Raw genomic sequence first — 22,420 nt, 5'->3', positions numbered from 1 at the left:
AAATGCCCTCAAGGTTGCTGAGTTTACTGCTGTTGCAGGCAGTGCGTTCCATGCTCCTACTATTCTCGGAATAAAGATATGTGGATGAGCAGAGATCTGTCTGTCAAGAATCTTATCATTAGCCCAGTACTCTGTATTCCTGTTACTCCTTCCAAAGTGAATCACCTCACACTTTTCTGCATTAAACACCATTTGCCACTTCTTATGGTCACAACACGAGTCGGTTCTCTGGATAATTAATATCAACAGAGTAAAAAGTACTGGAGAAATTCAAGGAGCTAAAATTGGACAGTTCACACTGGCCTGTGTCCTATTATTTTAAAAGAGATAGATACAGAGATGGAGTGTATACTTCCTTACATTCTGAATTGGAACTCACAAATGTCACCACTATTCAAAAACGGAAGAGAACAATCTACAAAAAAGGTCGCTACTATCAGTCATCTTGAAAGTGTTGGAAATTGTTAAAAAGGAAGCAAGCCTTAAGAAGATTTGTAGTTCAGGTTGAGTTTCTGGATGTAGGTTTGCTCGCTGAGCTGGAAGGTTCATTTTCAGACATTTCTTCACCATACTGTAACATCTTCAGTGAGCCTCCGGACGAAGCATTGCTAATGATTCCTGCTTTCTATTTATATCTTTAGGTTGGTGATATTGTTTCCTGTGGTGACGTCATTTCCTTTGGTTATGTCATTTCCTGTTCTTTTTCTCAGGAGGTGGTTAATCGAGTCCAAGTCAGTGTGTTTATTGATAGAGTTCTGGTTGGAATGCCATGCTTCTAGGAATTCTTGTGTCTGTCTCTGTTTGGCGTGTCCTAGGATGGATGTGTTGTCCCAGTTGAAGTGGTGTCCTTCCTCAATTGTATGTAGGGATATTAGTGAGAGAAGGTCATGTCGTTTTGTGGCTAGTTGATGTTCATAAGGAAGTCTTAACAGTGCACTTAGTAAAGCGTAGTATTATTAGAACAAGTCAGCATGCATTTTTGGGGGTGACATTGGCATAGTGACAATGTTACTGGATTAGTCATTTCAAGGTCTGGGGACATAAGTTTGAATTCCACCGAGCAGATGGTAGAATTTAAATTTGATTAATATATTTCAAAAGGAAAGCTAGTCTCAGGAATCTATCACTTATTATTGGAGAAAAGCCATCTGGTTCAGTACTGTTCTTTAGTGAATGAAGTCTACTGTTCTTAGGTAATCTGGCCCACATGTGACTCAGACTACTAGTGTAGATAACTTTTGACTGTCTTCTGAAATAGCCAAGAAATCCACACAGTTCCATGAAAACTAGGAATGGGCAACGTGTTGTTTCCCACATTCTATGAAAGAATAAGGAAGAGGATTCCTGTTTGACCAAGTTATTAGATATTTTTGCTTTATTCTTTTTGTGGGACAGACAACATGTGTTGCACATCCTTAGTTGCTCTTGAAGTAAATGGCTTTTTTTGCCCCTTCAGAGGATAATTAAGACTCAACCATATTGCTGTGGGTCTGAAGTTGTAAGTACAGCAATCAGTGGCAGCTGTCATTGTCACCATTACTGAGACTTGCTTTAAATTCCAGATATATTGGTTCAGTTTAAATTCTACCAGTTGCCCTAATGATATTTTTGTTACCACTGCATTAGACTGCATTTCTCTCTTATGAGTAAAATGACATTAGCACTATGGTATCTATAGCACATGGCAGTGGTTTGGAAACCCAATCAGGGAAACAGAAGTGAGGAAAACAAAGATAGAAATGAAAGACAGAAAGATATAAAGAACAAAGAAGAACAAAGAAAATTTACAGCCCAGGAACAGGCCCTTTCACCCTCCAAGCCTGAGCCGGTCCAAATCCACTGTCTAAATCTGTCGCCCAATTCCTAAGCATTTGTAGCCCTCTGCTCCCCACCTATTCGTGCATCTGTCCAGTCACATCTTAAATTAACCTACCGTGCCTGCCTCTACTACCTCTGCTGACAATTCGTTCCAGACACTTACCACCCTCTGTGTAAAGTATATAATACAGAAGATAATAGGTGGGCAGGCAGGATCTCCTACAAATCTGTAAAATTCTAACAAGATTAAACCAGGCAGATGAGGAAGGAGGTTTACGATGAGTAGGGAGTCCAGAAACAGGAGTCACAATCTAAAGTTATGGTGTTGGCCTTTTAGGACAGAGGTGAGGAGGAATTTCTTCACCCAGAGAGTGGTGCGCCTGGAGAATTCTCTTCAACAGGAAATTGTTGAGGCCAAAATAGAAAAGACTTTGAAGAAAGATGTAGGTATAGTTCTTAAAGGATCCAAGGATCGGGGGAGAAAGTGGCAAAAGGGTACTGAGTTGGATGCAGCCATGATCATGTTAAATAGTGGAGCAGGCTCAAAGGGCCAACAGGCATATTCCTGTACCTATGTTCGATGTTTCCATGATTCTTTTTCAGTTTTAAAGGAGACTCCTATTTCCAATATCAATGACCTTCCTTCCATCAAAAGGTCACAAAAAGAAATGTTCACTGATATTCAGCACCGTTTGTGATTCTTTTGATAGTGGAGCAGTCCATATCTATAGAATTCTTACAGTGTGGAAGCAGGCCATCCGGCTCCACCACCTACCCTTCCTCTGTAACCTTGCATATCCCATGGCCACTTACCCTACACGCCCTTGGAGACTGTGAGCAATTTAGCATGGCCCATTCACTTAACCTGCTGGAGGAAACTGAAGAACATAAAGTCGCCCATGGCTGAAATCAAACCCGTGTCCCTGGTGCTGTGAGGCAGCAGTGCCAACTACTGAGCCACTGTGCCGCCCCTATATTGAGCAAGACCTGGAGAATATGCAGGTTTGGGCTAATAAGTGGCAAATAATATTTGCATGACACAGATGCCAGTGAATAATCATTTCCTGCAAAAGTATCTATTGGCCTTTGATAGTCAATGGCATCATCATCACCACTGAGTCCCCCACTATTCTGGCATGGATAGTGCATTGGCTAACTGGCAGAAGGCAGAAAGTGGGGATTAAAGGGTCTTTTTTCAGGATGGTAGCTGGTGGCATTTTGTTCCGCAGGTGTCATTGTTGGGATCACAAGTGTTCAGAATTCTGCATTAATGATCTGGACAATATCCACATCCTGTGAGCAAGTAAAAGATAAGGTTTGGGATAAGGCTCTGTCTTAGTGTTTTGCACTTCCTCTAGCCTGGGGAGGAAGTCAGTATCTGTGGTTTGTGGATCCTCAGGTATTAGAGGGAAGGGTAAATTTCTGTGGTTTGTGGATCTTCAGGTCTGGGGAGGGGGGAGAGGGAAGGGGTCAGTGTCTGTAATTTCTTGGCTTTCATGCTTTGTCTGTACTTCTGTTTCTCACTTTGCAGGTGATTGCTGAGAGTCTTGCTATTGTTGCAAAGTGTGTGCTGACTGTTCTGTGTGTCACAATCGTACCGCACTGGGGTCTCTACATCTTCTCTGTGGCTCAGGTGGGTTTTTAAATTGAGTCTAAATATACAGATCACTGAAACCAGAATGAGTTAAAAGAAAGCTGTTTGGGTAGACTGTTACTTACCCATGATAGTATGATAATCCTGCCCCACGATTAAAGCGTTTGCCTCAAGGCCAATGTTTCGATGAACAGAATGCTCATTAATGTGGTACTGTTGTAGACAGTAACCAACAGTTAGTTTCACACACCTTGCTCTTCCCCATAACACATCAAGTGTTTCCTTTCCAGAGAGTGATGGAGCATTGTGACAATATCATTGTAGTAGTAATACTGAGGCTAATTGGGTACATGGGTTCAAATCCCACTGGGACAGGTTGTGTAATTTGAATTTAATCAATAAATTCAGAAAGGTCACTAGATTAATTTCAGAAATGAGGAATTTGTCTTATGAAGAGACATTAAGCAGTTTAGGCCTATATTTTCTGGACTTTAAAATATTGAGAGAAGATTGAATTGAGGTGTATAAGATGTAAAGGAGGTTGACAAAATAGGTGTATAAGGGATGTTTCTTCATGTGGCGTCGTCTAGAACAAGAGGCCATAGGTTTGGGATAAGAAATTGCTTCTGTCAGAAGATTGTGAATCTGTGGAATTCACGCCCCCAGAGTGAGTGGACAGTGAGACATTGGATACATTTGAGGAGATAGACAGACAGACAAATTTGATTTTTTTAAATTAGTAATGGATTAAAGGGTTATAGAGAGCGGACAGGAAAGTGATGCTGAAGCAAAGATGCAATCATCCATGATTGTCCTGAATGTCAGATCAAGCTGGAGGGGCAGAATGTCTACTCCTGCTCCTCGCTCTTACATTCTAAATCTGGAATCGAAAGGTAATTTAGTCATGGTGACAATTAAACAAATGCCAATTATAATAGAAACCCATCTGATTTGCTAATGATCTTCAGGGAAGGAATTCCATCATAGTTACATAGTCTGGCCTACGTGAGACTTCAGACCCATTGGGATGTGATTAACTCTCAACTGTCCTTGAACTCATTTCAAGGGAGCAGGCAACAAATGACTGCAATGCCCAATCCCATGAAAGAATAAAATAATTTATCTAAGTTTCCCTTTCGCAAGTTACAATTGAATCGACTTTGCATTCCAGATTACAACAATTTAGTGTTTTTCCAGGTGCATGTAGATGGATGTTATCAGGTATTTTCCGGGTGCCGTGTATCCGAATGTTCTTCTGGGTGCAGTGTATCCAGGTGTTTTTCTAGTTGTGGTGTATATCCTGATGTTTTTCCAGTGTATTTGGGTATAGTATACTTGGGTGTTTTCCTGGTTGTGAAACATCTGGGTGTTTGTCCAAATATTTTTCCAGTTGTGGTGCATCTGGTGTTTATTTAGGTGTGGTCTGTCTGGTTTTGGTGTATCCGGATGTTTTTCCAGGTGCAGTATATCTGGATGTGGAGTATCCAGCTGTTTTTCTGGGGGGGGAGGTGTATCTGGGTATTTTCCATTTGAGGTGTATTGGCTGTTTTTCCAGGTGTTTTCTCTTTTGGAGTGTTTTTCCGGGTGTGGTGTATCCATATATTAAGAACGTAGAACATTACAGCTCAGCACAGACCTTTCGGCTCTTGGTGTTGCGTCAATCTGTGGAACCAAACTGAAGCTTATCTATCCTACACTATTCCATTTTCATCCATATGTTTTTCCGTTTGCAATGTATCCTTGTTATGGACTAGGCCAGACCCTGTCAAAACATTTCAAGAAAGTAGCCCGGACCCTAACTTTGGTAGTTGTTTTAAGCAGGTGTGTAGTGGAGATTCCAGGAGTGATGCAGCTGCCCCAATCTTAACTTAATGCTGCTGTTCTAAATACTTGCAACAATCCCATAAACACCCCTTGGCAAAAAAGGTAAATCAAAAGACAGTGTCTTACAGGAGAGAATCCAGAGAGAGGGAGGATCAGCATGGACTTGCTTCTTTGGGTCCAGCAGCTTCAAAACTGACTGACTGCTTTCAGTGAACAGCCACACTGCTCAAACCAAACCAGAGGAAAGTTGAGCTGGGAGAATGGCCACTCCCCTTTCATTGCTCAAGTGTTTATTTTTAAGAAACTTGAAGGCATTCTGAAATAGTTAAACCCAGACTTTCAGAATCGCTGTTTTTACGACCTCTATGAAGAAAACGCCAAGGACAGCATAACCTTGTTAAAGGAGTAGCATTGTCACATCCAGATGTTTTTCTGGGTGCAGAATACCTGGATGTTTTTCTGTTTTGGATGTATCCAGAAGCTTTCTGGATGTGATGTATCCAAGTGTTATTTTGGGTGTAGTATGTCTGCGTGTTTTTCCTTATACAGTGTATCTGGGTCCTTTTCTGATTGTTGTGTATTCAGATGTTTTTCTGGGTGTAGAGTTGTTTTTCTGTTTTGAGTGTATCCAGAAGTTTTTCCGGTTGCAGTGTATCCACGTGTTATTCTGGGTGCAATTTGTCAGTGTGTTTTTCATGATGTGGTGTCCCTGGATGCTTTTTCGGGTACGGTGTATCCAGGTAAATCACTTTGCACTTCTCAGGTTTGAATGTTTTTGTTCCAGTTTCTGGCTCCCTCTAGTGATGCAGCTGTTTCACATTATCTCTGCTCCAAAACGCAAGAATAAAAGAACTAGAGTCAGCCATTCAGCCCTTTAAACCTGCCCCACCATTCAATAACTTCATAGCTGATCTGTCCCAGGTATCAACATCTTTGTAGTGCCAGGTACTCATCGTCCTCAACTTCTTCATATTTGAAAAATCTATCTCCCTCCTTTTGAAGTACTTTTTTGTGATCTCGCCTCAGCAACTCTCTGGAGTAGAGAAATCTCGAAATTCACTACCCTTTGAGAGAAGAAATTCACTTGCATTTCAGTTTTTAATCAGTGCCTTTTTATTCTGTAACTATCTCCCTGAATTAGAGACTTCCCCATGAGTGAAAATATCTTCTCAACATCTACCCCAACAAACCCATTCTTCTAATCTCTACTGAAAAAGATCTAACTTGTTCAAGGTGTTCTTGATGTCAACCTGTTCATCCTAGGAGTCAGTCTAGTGAATCTTGTTTGAATCTCATGTGGCCCCCCCCCACCCCCTGGAAACAGTGCCAATATATCATTTATCAAATACATGGACCAAAACTCTACACACTTTTCCAGGAGCTATCTGATTATTTTTTATATACTTTCCTGTATTTTTGATTGTAAACTTAAGAAAAGATAAGGGTTGTTGAGAATTCCTGATCTCTTTTGATAAGATCCCCCCCCAAGAGAGACTGCTATCAAAGGTAAGATCCAATGGGATCCATATTTTGCAATTTGGATCCACATTTGGCTAAGTGGCAGGAGGCAGAGGGTGGTGAGTGAGGGGTGTTTTTCTAACTGGAAGTCTGTGTCCAGTGTTGTGTGTAAAATTGTGAAATAGTAAAATAGGGAAAACATTGTGTGGCCCTTTTAAAAGATGGTGTTATATCCTATGCTTAGAGATTCAAAAGAGTGTCTGTGGGTTTGCAGATGCACAGAGCACCTGAATTGAAACTTTTGTATCAAAAGGCTATACTGTTAGCAGGCAAAACAACATTTTTATCAAGACAACAGTCTTTTCAAATTTTACCAATCAATTTAAATCAGGCTCTTAGCTAACAAAAACCTATTAAATTTAAATGTGATAGTTTTGACAATCTAAGACCAACCTGATTGTAAAAATATTGATAGGACATTAAGCATATAAAAGATGAGGGCATTTGGAAAATTGGGTAGGGCCAACCACCATCTGCTAAGAGAAAGCAGCTCTCCGCTCTTAGAGAAAGCACCATCTCTTTAACACAGTACCACAGCATGCCATCTAAAATCCTGACAGAAGAATCTACAGAGGGAACCCTCCTGACAGAAGGATCATCGGAGAAGACTCATAAGGTTCTGGCAGATATAACCTGGCTGTAATTTCAAGAAACTAAGCTCTATTGTTTTGTTACATAAGTGGGACTTGTACTTATTGGAACAGCATACCATTAGAATCGTGCGTTATTTGGGAATGGTTAGTAGTTAGAGGGGAATTGTTTGGACTGTTAATAGTTTAGTTATTTTGTACACTGTTAGAGTTAGAGAAATAAATTGTTACTTGTTGATTATAAACTGAGTGTCAGGGTTTGTTTTATTTAACCACTAGAAGTTGCTGAAGAAAATGGATTACACCCCTTCTCACACGCCTTTTCAACAGATTATAAGGTGAGGTGCTCCTGTCTGGTTTTTTTTTGGTTTTAGTTACCAGAGGTGGGTCAACTTCTGATTTATGACAGTTGTCCCACAAGGATCAATATTGGGGTCTTTGCTGTTTGTGGTGAATATATAAATGATTTAGATTTGAATGTAGGAGGATTCAGCAGTAACTTCGCAAGTGATACACAAATTAATGGATATAAATGGCTGGTCAGGTGGGCAGATCAGTGGCAAATGGAATTCAATCCAGATAAATGTGAGATGATGCACTTGGGCAGGACAAACAAGGTAAGGGAATACATAACAAACAGTAGGAACCTGGGAAGCATAGAGGATCAGAGGGACAGATCAGACATTCTTGGTGTGCATGTCCACAGGTCTTTTAAGGTATTAGGACAGAGGATAAAATGGTTATTAAGGCACATGGTATACTTTATTAGTTGAGACGTAGAATTTAAGAGCGGGGAGATTATACTGGAAATATATAAAATGTTATTTAGTCTATAGCTAGAATATTGTATTTAATTCTGGAATCCACATTATAGGAAGGCTGTGATAGCACTGGAGGGGGTGCAGAGGAAGTTTACCAGGATATTGACTGAGCTGGAGAGTTTGTTATGAAGAGAGATTAGACAGGCTGAGGTTGTTTTCCTTGGAGAAGAGGAGATCAAGGTGAGAGGGGGAGGTCTGCTTGTATCAAGTTATGAAGGGAGATGGCAGCGATTCTGTAGAACTGCTGTGGACAGCTCTGCCCAATAGCCAAGGCATACTGGTGTTTTTTTTGCCATCCCTGGTCAACTTATGTGGTGGAATTATTAGTTTAAAACCTTACAGAACACATATTTGTTAATATTTGGGAGGGGGAAGGATGTTGAAAAGGAGCAAGCAAACAACAGCACGAAGGACAATCCTTTGCAGCACCAGCCATACCAGAGACTGTAGCAGCAGCAGTCTCTCTTGAACCCCCGGGCACCTGACAGATTTACAGGAATTGGCTGTGGTGATGGAGAGACTTACCTTGAAGGTTGCAGCTGCAATTGAGGAAATCTGTGGGGAGATTCGTGCCCAGGTCCCAACCTATCGCATCCATGCTGCAGAAGCATGAGCAGGAGATCCAGGGCCTCGGGGAGCAGCTGGAGGAGATGGAGGGTCGAACTAAGGCCTCGGAAGCTGTGATGGAGTCCTCATCCAATCGGATCCAGGTGCTGTAGCGAGAGGTGCGGGCCTTGCGAGACCATATTGACAACCTCGAAGATCAAGGTTGAAGGATAAATCTCCAAATTGTCGGGCTCCCTGAAGGTGAGCAGCCAGTCAGCTTCTTTGAAAGCTGGCTGCCAAAGATTTTGGACCTTCACGTCGAGTCCAGCAGGCTGCAGATTGAAAGGGCTTATCGGGTTACAGTGCAGAGGTCAGGCCCAGTGCTGCGCCTCCGCTTGGTCCTAGTCCACTTCCATTCATATAAAGACAAGCAAAAAGTCATAGAAGCTTCCACATCCCTGGGAAAAGATCCACATGTACAAGGGGTCAAAAATCATGTTTTCCCCGATTTCTCTGCAGCTGTAATTCAAAAGAGGAAGTCCTTCAATAAAGTTAAAAAGAGGCTGAGGAACCTGGGCATCCAATACTTCATGAGATACCCCGCAGTGCTTCATTTCAGCCACAAGGACTCAGTTTATAATTTGACTGAGCGGATAAAGCTAAAAACTTTGTGGACACTTTAAAATAGACGGATTGGCCTGAAGAATGTGGTTAATGTTTGTTCTCTTTTGTATCTTTCCCCATGTTTTCCCTTCCTTTTGTTTTATTCCTTTCTTTCTCCCTAATAATTTTTTTGAAAAGGGGGGAGAAGACTTTGGAATAAGTTGTTCCTGTTTTTTTCAATAACTGGATTTTCTGATGGGAAATTTTGTGGATATTCTTTGTTGTCTCTCCACCTTTTTGTTTGTTTGTTCTGCTTCTCTTTTAGACACAAGTACGGGTGATATGAAGCCAGGGGTGGGTGGAGTGCTCATCCTGACTTTGTCTTTTTTTCTGTTGATTTAAGGATCATCTGGCCTAAGGCTGGGGCACAGTCCAGGTTTGAAGGAGCTGTGAAGGCGGGGATGGGTAGGGTGAGTGCCTTCTATGGGCAGGGGGAAGATCTTCCATTCGAGGTTTTATAGTTAGTTTTCTTTTGTAGTTTTTTGGTAGTAATAGTTGTTTATAGTTATGATAGAGTAGTTCTTGTATATATAGTTTTTCGATTCTGAGTCTTTATTTACTTATGCTTGGTGCTTTGTAAGCAGGGTTCTCCCTCCGAGGGGTTCAAGGATGTCTGAAAGGGGATATGGCTAAGTGTCTTATTAAATGGTGCACCTGGAACATTAAGGGAACATTAATTCTCCTGTTAAAAGGAAAAAAGTGCTTTCCAGACTTAAGAGGGAAAAGGTTGATATGACTTTGTTGCAGGAAACCCATCTTGATGATGGGAACACCTGAAATTACAACAAAGGGGGTTATGACCAGATATTCTTTTCATCCTTTACTACTAAAAGTAGGGAAGTGGTGGTATTTATCTAGATAAATCTTCTGTTCACATTATTAGAGCAGGTGAAAGATGAGCAGGGACGGTTTGTGATACTTAAAGCCCTGATAATTGGGTGAAATATGGCATTTTAAATGTCTACTGCCCTCTGGCGCATCCCCTCAAATTTTTGATTAGTGCTTTCTCTAAGTTGATTGCTTTTGGAACACGGCACATTATTATAGGGGGGGGCATTTTAATTGTCTTTTGGATCCGACAGTGGACAGGATGCTTTGTGGACCCCAACTATTTCTTCGCAGGCCAAGCAGGTGGTTGACTTATGCGAGGAGTTGGGGCTGGTGGATATTTGGAGATGTCTTCACCCTACCAGCAGGGACTTCACCTTTTTCTCAAACCCGCATAAAGTCACACGAGGATTGACTTCTTTCTGGCTCCCTCGGCCCTTCTGGATTCGATTATGGGTTGTAAAATTGGGAATATCTCTGATCACGTGGCAATATATTTGGAGGTTAAGACCAAGAGTGATGGGCTAGGTTTGCGGCACTGGCGTTTGGACCCTTTTCTCCTAAAGGATTCCAAATTTGTGGAATACATTTTGAAGGAGTTTCAGGAATTCTTGACGATTAGCTCAGGCACGGCTGGTAGTCTGTCTATGCTATGGGAGACTGATAAGGCCTTTGCTAAGGGATTAGCTATTTCCTATTCAGCTAGCTGGAAACGACAGAAGGAGGAACAGCAGCGTCTACTTGAGACATGGTTGAAAGCGGCGGAGGCGGCACATTTTGCATGGCCTTCTGTGACTAAACTACAGCGTATCACGGCCCGTCTGGCTGCCTTGCATTCAATATTGACACAAAACACAAAGAAAGAACTTGCTTTTGCTAGACAAAGGCTGTTCAAATATGGGGATAGGCCAGGGAAGTATTTAGCATACCTGACTAGGAAAAAGCCTCCCCAATCCATTACTGCAATCAGAGACAGCGGCGGGATCCTTACATATGATGCTAAAAAGATTAATGAGGTTTTTTGGAGCTTTTACTCTGAATTGTATCAGTCTGAAAGTTGCGAAGACAGGAGGGCTAAAATGGAGGCCTTTTTTAAGAGGGGAAAGTGAGGTCTGCAGATGCTGGAGATCAGAGCTGAAAATGTGTCGCTGGAAAAGTGCAGCAGGTCAGGCAGCATCCAAGGAACAGGAGATTCGACGTTTCGAATGAGGAAAGTGTGTCCAGCAGGCTAAGATAAAAGGTAGGGAGGAGGGACTTGGGGGAGGGGCGATGGAGGTGGGATAGGTGGAAGGAGGTCAAGGTGAGGGTGATAGGCTGGAGTGGGGTGGGGGTGGAGAGGTCAGGAAGAGGATTGCAGGTTAGGAAGGCGGTGCTGAGTTTGAGGGATTTGACTGAGACAAGGTGGGGGGAGGGTAAATGAGGAAACTGGAGAAATCTGAGTTCGTCCCTTGTGGTTGGAGGGTGATGAGGCGCTCTTCCTCCAACCGTCGTGTTGTTACGGTCTGGCGATGGAGGAGTCCAAGGACCTGCTGTCCTTGATCCAAACTCAATATGGCTGGATATTGAGGCCTCCCAAGCAAAGTGCCCTCTTATTAACCTGTTGTTCATGGATAAGATGAGGACAGTTATCGACCACTACCGTTACCCCATTGTCATTAGTACAGTCAGGGCTTGGAGGGGAATGTGTCAGAGTAAGGGTTGCTTATCCAAGACTTCGTCACTTATACCTGTAGTTGGCATGCCAGGGTTCCACTAGGGATGATAGACTCAGGGTTCAAACTATGGGCAGCGAGAGGAGTTTCTAGTTTGGGAGACTTGTTTGAGGGGGAGGTTATGATGTCTTTTGAGTAACTGAGCTGCAAATATGAGTTGCCCAGCAGAGACCTTTTCCGTTTTTTTCAGGTTAGGGATTTCATCCAGAAGAAGACTACGCTCCTCACTAAGCCCTATAAGCCCGATTCAGAGAGGTTGTTGCTACATTCCACAAACACCCTTTCGGTTAGTGTCCTCTATCGCCTGCTGGGTGGCAGGGCCTGGCAGGATATTAACCGGTTATGTGAGGTCTGGAAGCAAGAGCTAGGAGTGCAGATCTCTTCTGAAACATGGGAGAACATATGGGAGAATATTCAAAAGATCTCAATCTGTAATAGGACATGGGCTACGCAGTTAAAAGTTCTGCACAGGGCTCATATGGCACTAGACCATCTGGCGAAGTTTAAAAAAGGAGCATCTTCAGTGTGCCCCAAATGTAAAATAAATGTAGGTACTCTTACCCATTGCTTCTGGACATGCCACAGGCTCCGTGTTTATTGGAGTGCTGTGGCGGGAGAGATAGAGAGGGTATTGTGGACTGAAGTCAAAGTAGACCCAATAGCTCTCCTCTTAGGTCTACCGAATTTACCAACATTAGACGGGCATGGGAAGAAACTATTTAATATTCTTGTGTACTGTGCACAGAAGAATATTCTGATGAATTGGGTGTCTGGGAACGCGCCGGGCTTGCTGGGACGGCAGACATTAATTATGGAGCACATTCCCTCGGACCTTTTTACAAACGTGGTGCACCACACAACAGACCATTTTTATAAGACATGGCAGCCCTACTTGAGTTATTTGGAAATAGATTTGTCAGTTGTCTTAACTAGGGCATTTGTTTAACCAGGATGGTTAGATTTGTCAAGTCCTCGGCCCTGGAGGGGTCTCCTGAGTTAATACGGGTGTATATACAATGCTCCCGTTCCTTTGTTTGGGAGCTGTGCGCTGAGCGTAGCTGTTCTGTACTTTGTGGGTTTTTTTCAGTTTTGTTTGTTTTTTTTGGTGTTGCTTTGCACAGTCTTAGGGTTTGTTTTGTATTAAGAGGGTAGGTTAATAGTTAGGAAACAGTAATTGTATTATAATTTGTGGGTTTTTTTCTTTTTATTATATTGATATTTGTTATTGTATTTTTCAATAATTTTATATGTTTGTAAAGTTAAAGTTAAAAAATATTTGCTAATAAATATAGTTACAAAAAAAATGAAGGGCATAGACAGGGTAGATAGAACATTTTGGTCTTGAAGGAACGGAATCAACGACCTGGGGAATAGATTTAAGATAAAGGGCAGGAGGTTTAGAGAAGATGAGAGGAAAAACATTTTCACCCAGAGGGTGGTTGGAATCTGGAACTCACTGCCTGTCAGGATGAAAGAGGCAGAAACCTTCATTACATTGAAGAAGTATTTAGGTGTGCACTTGAGATGCATGGACGGGTTGGACCGAAGGGTCTGTTTCCATGCTATACATCTCTATGACTCTATAACTGTGCTGCCATAATCTCTGTAAACTGATGTTAATCTGACTGTTTCCTTTCTCTGACAGCTGCTTTACTCAGGTTGCCTCCTTACTTGTTACGTGCTGTATTTTATGAAGTATATTGGTTCACAGGAAGCACAAAGAAGATCCTTCCCTCTCTCCACAGTAAGCGACGTATTGCCTAAATATCATTGTAATCAGGTAAGTGAACTGCTCCTTAATCAATGCTTGTTAACACCACACCCACCACAAACCACTGACTGTTCCCCTCCCTCACCCTCACTGCCCTCTTTCTCATCCTTACTTCCCCACACTTATCATCACTGCCCCCTCCCTCACCTTCACTGCCCCCGCTATCACCTTTACTGTGCCTTGCTCACTGTTCACTGCTCCCTCCCTCACCGTTCATTGGGTTAAGATCTCAGCTAATAGCAATATTGGACAAGTCTGACCTATGAATGACACCTGGATTAATATGCCATATATATTTTTTGTGATTGTATCGTATATTTCTATTACAATATATTACAAGTCAGAAAGATCAGATTAGAACAAATTTTTTTCAATCTATTTCCCAATGCCATCCATTACAGAGACCTCAGTCCGGAGGAATTATACTCTGGGATGCAGACTCGAAGGACCAAACATTCTACTCCTGTTCCTATTTCTTTTGGTGTTATTGTCCATCTGTTTTGGATCTGGTATTGGGTATTGAGATGGACTTATTATATAATGTTAGAGTAAAGGATTCCCAAGGAAGCAGTGACTATAACATGACAGAATTTAGCTTTGCGTTTGAGAGGGTAGGACTTAGATTGAAAATAATTGTGCTAATTTTAAGTAAGGCAATTAGAAGGGAATGGAACACACTGAGAAAGGAGTTTAGCAGCAAAGACACTTAAGGAACAATGTCAGATATTGAAGAAAATAGTTTATGGCTCACAGCAAAGATATCTCCCAGTCAGGAAGAAGAATTCTAGGAAGTCAACAATGGTTAACAAGAAAAGTTAAAGGTAGCATCAAATTGAAAGGAATGATGTACAGTGGGGCAATGATTAGTGTTAAGTCAGAATATTAAAAAAGTTTTAAAAACCAACAAAAGGTCACAAAAAAAGGAAGAGGAAGAAAATAAACTTTGAGGTAAACTTGCAAATAACATCACGGCGGACAACGAAAGCTCCTTTTAAATATATAAAAAGAAGCCAAAGTGAGTATGGATCCCTTGGAGAAGGAGACTAGAGAAATAATAATGGGAATGCAAGAAATGGCACAGGAGTTAAAATAATAATTTGCATCATCTTCACAATAGAAAAAACCCATAACATTCCAAAGTTAGTAAATAATTGGGGGGCAAAAGGAGGAGTGAAAATAAATACAATAACTATCACGGGGAAAAAAGTATGAGCAAAACTGATGGGGCTAAAGACTGATAAATCCCCTGGACCTGATGAGATGCAGCCCCAGACATTAAAGGAAGTAGCAACAGAGATACTTGATGCACTTGTAGTAATCTTCCAGGAATCCTTAGATTCTCAAAAGGTCCCAGAGGAAAACTGTCAATGTTACACCTTTATTGAAAAAGAGGAGACCATAAACCAGCGAGCTTAACATTTGTTATTGGGAAAATGTCTGTTATACAGAATATAATAGAACATTCGTGGGCGGCACGGTGGCACAGTGGTTAGCACTGCTGCCTCACAGCGCCTGTAGACCCGGGTTCAATTCCTGACTCAGGCGACTGACTGTGTGGAGTTTGCACGTTCTCCCTGTGTCTGCGTGGGTTTCCTCCGGGTGCTCCGGTTTCCTCCCACAGTCCAAAGATGTGCGGGTCAGGTGAATTGGCCAAGCTAAATTGCCCGTAGTGTTAGGTAAGGGGTAAATGTAGGGGTATGGGTGGGTTGTGCTTCGGCGGGTCGGTGTGGACTTGTTGGGCCGAAGGGCCTGTTTCCACACTGTAAGTCTAATCAAAGTCTAATCAAAGCTTTTAGAAAAACTTGTAATCAGAATGAGTCAGCATGGCTTCATGAAGGGGAAATCATTCCTGACAAATATACTGGAATGTTTTAAGGATGTAACCAACAAGATGGATAAAAGGCTGCTCACAGTGTTGATACATGCATGGGTAGAGGACTGACTAACTAATAGAAGATAGAGTTGGGATATGGTGGACATTTTCAGGATGGCAACCTATAACTATGCTATAGAAATTGGTGCTGAGAACTCAATTATTTATGATACATATTAGTGACTTGGATGAGAAAAGTGAATGTACTATAGCCAAGTTGCAGATGACACAAAATAGTTGGTAAGATAATGGCAAAGCTGACATGAAGAGGGATATAGACAAGTTAAGTGAGTGGGCAGAAACTTGGCAGATGGTATATAATTTGGGTAAACGTGAGGTAATGCATTTTGGCAGGAAGAATAGAGGAGCTGAAAATTATTTAAATGAAGAAAGACTGCAAAAGCTACAGAACAGAGGAATTTGGTAGTCCTTGTCCATGAATCTCAAAAACACCCAAGTTAAACAGGAAATAGGAAACCAAATGGAACGTTGGCTTTTATTTCAAAGGGAATGAAGTACAGAAGTAGGAAGATTTTGCTAAAACTGTACAAAGCGCTAGTCAGACCACAGCTGGAATCCTGTGATCAATTTTGGACCCCATATCTAAGGAAAAATGCGAGCATTGCAGGCAGTCCAGAGAATGTTCACTAGGCTGATACCAGGTGTGGAGGGACTGATACCAGTGATGGGGGGAGTCGTTGGGTAGGGGATTATGCGTCAGTGGAATTCTTTACTGTAAAGGGCTGTTGAAATTGGGTCATTAAAATTATTCAACACTAAAATAGACAGATTTTTAATCACTAAGGGATCAAGGGTTATGGCTAAAAGGCAAGGATGTGGAGTCCAGGGCTATAAGATCAGCCATAACCTCATTGAACAGCAGAATACACTCAATGGACTCGGTGGCCTATTTTAACACTCTGAGATCTTATGGTCTTAGGAATGAGTAGCATGAACCTTCTCTGAACTGCTTATAAAGCAATTATGTCTTTTTCAAATAATGACTCAAAATTGTATCCAGGACTCCAGTTGGGGACTTACCAAGACCCTGTACAGCTGCAGCAAAAACACCCACTTTTTATATTTGATTGCACTTACAAAAGATAATAACTTATCATTTGTCTTCCTAACCTCTTGCTGGACCTCAATACTAACCTTCTGCCATGCATCAGGTCAACCAGATTTACATGAGACTTACAATCTCTCTCCATTTAAGTAACATACAGCATTTTTAATTTTACCTGCCAAAGCGGGCAACTTTACATTTTTTTCATATTGTACTACTTCTGCCAAATTTTTCCTCACTCTATTAATTCATTTACATCCTTTTGCAGACTCCCTCTCCTCTCTTGACAACTTACTTTCCTATTTTGATGTCATCGGAAGATTTTGCTACCACGCTTTTTGGACCTTCATCCAAATCATTGATGTAAATTGTGATTAGTGAGGTCATATCTACAGGTTTTGCTTTATCTACTTTGCTTTTTACTTTGTAAAAATTTTAGTAACCTGATTTGCCTTTCACTAAGCCCTTGTTAGGTCTGCTGTTGCATTACGATTTTCTAGGGTTAATGCCCTACCTTCCTTAACAATGGATTCTGGAATCTTCAGAATGACGAATGTTAGGATAACTGGCCTGTACTTTTGGTCTTCATTCTTTCCTAAACAAAAATATTACATTGACAGGTAAACAGGGTGGTCAAGAAGGCATTTTGCATGCTTGCCATCATCAGTCAGTGCACAGAGTATAGGTGTTGGGACATCATGTTGCAGCTGTACAAGACATTAAGGAGACCACTTTTGGAGTACTGCGTACAATTCTGGTTAGAAGGATATTATTAAATTGGAGAGGGTGTAGAAAATATTTACAGGGATGTTGCCAAGACCGGAGGGTTTGAGTTATAAGAAGAGGGTGGATAGTCTATGACTTTTTTCCCTGAAGCATAGGAGGTTGAGGGGAACTGTATAAAGGTTTATAAAATCATGAATAGCAAAGGTGTTTTCCCTAGGGTAGGGGAATTTAAAATGAGAGGACATAGGTTTAAGGTGAGAGGGGAAAGATTTAAAAGGGACCTGAAGGGCAACTTCTTCACACAGAGGGTGTTGGATATATGGAATAAACACCCAGAGGAAGTGGTAGATGCAGATATGATTATAATAGTTAAAAGACATTTGGACAGGTATATGGATAGGAAAGGTTTGGAGAAATATGGGCTAAGGCAGGCAAATGAGACTAGTTTTGCTTAGGAAACTTGATTGGCATGGAGTAGTTGGACCAAAGGGACTGTTTCTATGTAGTATGACACTATCTTCCAAAATAGTGAAATTCATCTTAGCAGAGGCAGTAATGTTCTTAGCAGAGGCACTAATGCAGAAACTTGGAACAAACAGCTTTGCCAATCATCCAACCTAAACTTTGGGACTGCTACGTGGATGATACCTTTGTCATCACTAAACGAAACAAGTTAGAGGAAATTTTCAAGACCATCAATAATACCCTTACTGGCATAAAGTTCACTAAGAAGGAAGAAAACAACAACAAACTGCCATTCCGAGATGTTGCAGTAGAGCAAACAGCCAATGGGGAACTTCAAACCAGCGTCTACAGGAAGACAACACTTACGGACCAAATACTGAACTACAGAAGAAATCCAGCATCCACAAACAAAGCTGCATTAGAACATTATTTCGATAAGCCACCACACATTGCAATACAGAGGAACTACGAAGAGCAGAGGAAAGTCACCTATACAGTGTATTCAAAAAGAACAGGTACCCAATGAACACAGTCCTCTGATTTCTCAGCAACAAACCCAAACAAGCATTCAAAACACCCCCAGAAATCCTAGCCACTCCCCCCTATATCAAAGACATCTTGGAAATGACTGTCAGACTACTTAGACCTTTTGGCATCATGGTAGCCCACAAACCCACCAACACACTAAAACAGCAGCTAATGAACTTGAAAGACCCTATACAGACAACAAGCAAAACTAATGTCATTTACAAAATACCTTGCAAGAACTGTAACAAACACTACATTGGACAAACAGTCAGAGAACCAGCCACCAGGATATATGATCATCAACTAGCCACAAAAAGACATGACCCACTCTCACTAGTATGTTTACATACAGATGAGGAAGGACACCACTTCGACTGGGACAACACATCCATCCTAGGACAAGCCAAACATATACACACGTGAGAATTCCTAGAAGCATGGCATTCCAACCAGAACTCAACAAACATGTTGACAAGGATCCCATTTACTACCTGTATCACAGGAAATGTCATCAATCCAAGGAAACTTAAACACACAAATGAAAAGTGGGCCATGCCAACAGTGCTTCATCTGGAGGCTCACTGATGGTGTTACCTAGTATAGTGACAAAACGTCTGAAACTGAACCTTCCAACTCAGCGAGCAAACCTACATCCAAAACCTCAACCTGAGCTACTAATCTTCTCAAAACTTGCATGAGCAATTTATTATTAAGAATGTAACTTTAGCAGAGCACAGACTGACCACAAGGCAAACTAATTAACATGTATGATTAAACCTGATCTTTTTGAATATAAATCCACACTAATACACTGACAGACACACACACAGTTAAGGATTAAATTTAAAACGAAAATGCAAGCATTGTAATTTGTCAGTTTGATAACAATCTCAATGATGAATACTAGGCCTTCATGAAATCCTTTTCATGATGCGTTGTATTACAGGCATGTGGTAGTTTACATCTTGCTTGAAATCTAAACTTGCTCATCAATGCAAACCACTTAAGCAGACTGCAGGAGACTTTTATTTATTTCTTATGACTGGATTCTTTTCTGAGAACTTCAGTAAGTTGATAACTGAGAGCAAAACCAAAACACCTGGCCATGTCCAGCAGCTTCCAAAGCAAAGACTGCCTTCTACCCAGAACCCCGTCAAAGCCAGTTCATTCTTTGTTTTCTCTTTCTTTTTTGTGTGATTGGCTAGCCAGCACTGATCCTCCCTTGATTGATCAATTTAACATCTAACCAGGTGCCAGTCCCTGAACCTAAAAACATCTTAGTGCCAAATTAATGACACTGTTCTTAGAGCAGTAATTAACATGCATTATCTTTCCAGGCCAGTTCCCAACAACAAACATCAATTGTTTGTTTTTTTTAAAGCAAGCTGCTGTTCAAAGTTCAATTCTCAACTTCAACTCTCAGTTCCAAACTAAAAATGAGGAAAATAAAACAAAGAAAGTGACGATCTCAACATTAGCTTTGGTTCCTCAAATATATTTAAATTACTGTGAAAGATACAATTTGGAACAGGCGAGAGGGAAAGGAGCTGTATCACCCTGTTGTCCCCAATTTAAACATACTAATAACAGTGAACAATTTTATTTGTAGCCATTCAGGTTGTAAACTTGCTTAGTGACATAAATGTATGGGCTTCACATCTGATTTTATTGAAAGTAGTTTTAATTTCTTGTGTGTTTTAAATGCCGATATAGGGTATATTCCTGCTAATCAATTTTATTTTTCAGCCTATCATCGATCTGAGATTGGCTGTTCTTACTTGGAGCTTCTATAAACAATCTTTTCTGAAGCAGATCCTGACAGAAGGTGCGAGTAGGTTACAGACACTGATCAAATGACTTTAAACACGTTTGTCTCCCAAGATGAACCTTTAGATTTATTCTGTATATGTCTCATCATCTTTACATACATTTCTGCACAAGCAGAGAGAGTATCTATGTGTCAGAATGGCAGTATTTTCAGACATTGAATAATATTTTGTGTCTGTCTTCACAATAGAAGCCACAAATTACGTATCAAAAATAGACGTTATTCAACTTAGAGTGAGAAATGTAATGTTCTTAATGCTAGTATAGAAAGTTTATTAGAGTAACTTAGTCATAGAGACATTTATGGCAGAAAGGGAAGTCATTTGGCCCATTGAGTGTGCCAATTCCCCACAGGAATTGCAATTTGATCAATCCTACTACTTGCTTTCTAAGTTTATTTTATTCAAATATCCATCCAATTTCCTTTTGAAATTATTGTTTGGCCTGCATTTCTATCTCATCATTGGCAATAGGTTCCAAGTTATAACAATTCAATTTAGCACAGGAACAGACCCTTCAGCCCACCTGGCCTGCACCAGTTCCAATACTTATTTAGACCTGCCAGTTATTACCCATGCAATAAGTTTCTATCCCTTTGTTCACCTCCTGTTCATGTGTCTGTCATGGTACGCCTCAACCATTGCTAATGTACCCGCTTCTACTACCTCCACTGGCAGTGCGTTCCAGATACCCATCAACCTCTGTGTGAAATATTTGTCTGCACTTCTTCTTTAAACATTTCCTCTCTCACCTTGACAAAGCCTCTGACTATCTACTCTGTCTATACCTTTCATAATTTTAGACCCATATTAGATCTCCCCTCAGCCTCCATCTTTCCAGTGAAAACAATCCAAGTTTATCCAACCTGTGCTCATAACTAAAACCCTCCAGAGCAGGCAACATCCTGGTGAACCTTCTCTGCACCATCTCCAAAGCATCCACGTCCTTCTGATAGTGTGGCGACCAGAATTGCACTTTGGTATTCCAAACTTGGCCCAACTAAAGTTTTGAAAATGTGTTGCTGGAAAAGCGCAGCAGGTCAGGCAGCATCCAAGGAACAGGAAATTCGAAGTTTCAGGCATAAGCCCTTCATCAGGATTATGCCCGAAACGTCGAATTTCCTGTTCCTTGGATGCTGCCTGACCTGCTGCGCTTTTTCAGCAACACATTTTCAGCTCTGATCTCCAGCATCTGCAGACCTCACTTTCTCCCCAACTAAAGTTTTGTACTGCTGAAACATAAGTTGCCAACATTTATATTTGATGCCTAGGCTGATGAACACAGGTATGCTTGACCACTTAATTACCACACTGTGTATAAAACAAAATATTCTTCTAAATGTTCCAGGATATGCACGCTTCAGATAGGACAGAGAGGGAAGTAAAAGAGGGGTGGAGTTGCATTGCTGGTCAGGGATGATATCACGGCTGTGCTAAAGGAGGACACTATGGCGGTCTTGGGTAGTAAGGCATTATGGGTGGAGCTGAGAAATAAGATGGGTGCAGTTACATTGGGGCTGTATTACAGACCTCCCAACAGTGAGTGTGAGATAGGAGAACAAATAGGTAAACAGATTATGAATAGATGTAGAGGCAATAGGGTAGTGGTGATAGGAGATTTTAATTTTCCCAACATTAACTAGGACACACTTAGTGTCACAGGTCTGGATGGAGTAGAATTTGTACAAAGCGTCCAGGAGAGTTTACTAGAGCAGTATGTCAATAGTCCGACGAGGGAAGAGGCCATATTGGACCTGGTACTGGGGAACGAGCCAGGACAACTGGTAGAAGTTGCGGGGGATTTCTTTGGGAACAATGACCACAATTCTGTAAGTTTTATAATACTCGTAGGTAAAGAAGAGAGTGGTCCTCAGGGAAGAGTACTAAACTGGGCCAAAGCCAATTATATCAACATTAGGCAGGAGCTGGGAAATGTGGATTGGACACAGCTATTTGAAGGGAAGTCCACATTTGAGATGTGGGAGGCTTTCAAGGATAGGTTAACGGTAGTGCAGGATAGGCATGTCACGTTGAAGTAAAGGATAGAACGGGCAAGATTTGTGAACCGCAGATGACAGGAGAAATTGTATGATTAGCCAAGAGGAAAAGGGAAGCGTACGTGAGGTCTAGACAGCTGAGAACAGAACGGGCCCTGGAGGAATATCGGAAGAGTAGGACAAGTCTTAAACAAAGAATCAAGCGGGCTAAAAGGGGTCATGAAATAGCTTTAGTGAGCAGAATTAAGGAAAAT

At 41.3% G+C, this 22,420-nt stretch overlaps 1 protein-coding gene across 1 annotated transcript in view; it reads left to right on the top strand.

The window, feature by feature from the left end:
* rft1 (RFT1 homolog) overlaps positions 1 to 22,420 on the top strand; it is a 78,583-nt gene that overhangs the window by 24,944 nt on the left and 31,219 nt on the right. The window contains exons 4-7 of the mRNA XM_060835267.1: positions 3,350 to 3,451; positions 12,105 to 12,200; positions 13,560 to 13,694; positions 20,090 to 20,168. Coding sequence (XP_060691250.1) covers positions 3,350 to 3,451; positions 12,105 to 12,200; positions 13,560 to 13,694; positions 20,090 to 20,168 — 412 coding nt within the window. The remainder of the gene's footprint in view (positions 1 to 3,349; positions 3,452 to 12,104; positions 12,201 to 13,559; positions 13,695 to 20,089; positions 20,169 to 22,420) is intronic.

The sequence above is a fragment of the Hemiscyllium ocellatum genome, chromosome 14, assembly GCF_020745735.1.
Source record: "Hemiscyllium ocellatum isolate sHemOce1 chromosome 14, sHemOce1.pat.X.cur, whole genome shotgun sequence".
NCBI classification, from domain to species: Eukaryota; Metazoa; Chordata; class Chondrichthyes; order Orectolobiformes; family Hemiscylliidae; genus Hemiscyllium; species Hemiscyllium ocellatum.
Note: the sequence above shows the minus strand (reverse complement) of the source record. Positions and strands in the feature narration are given on the sequence as shown.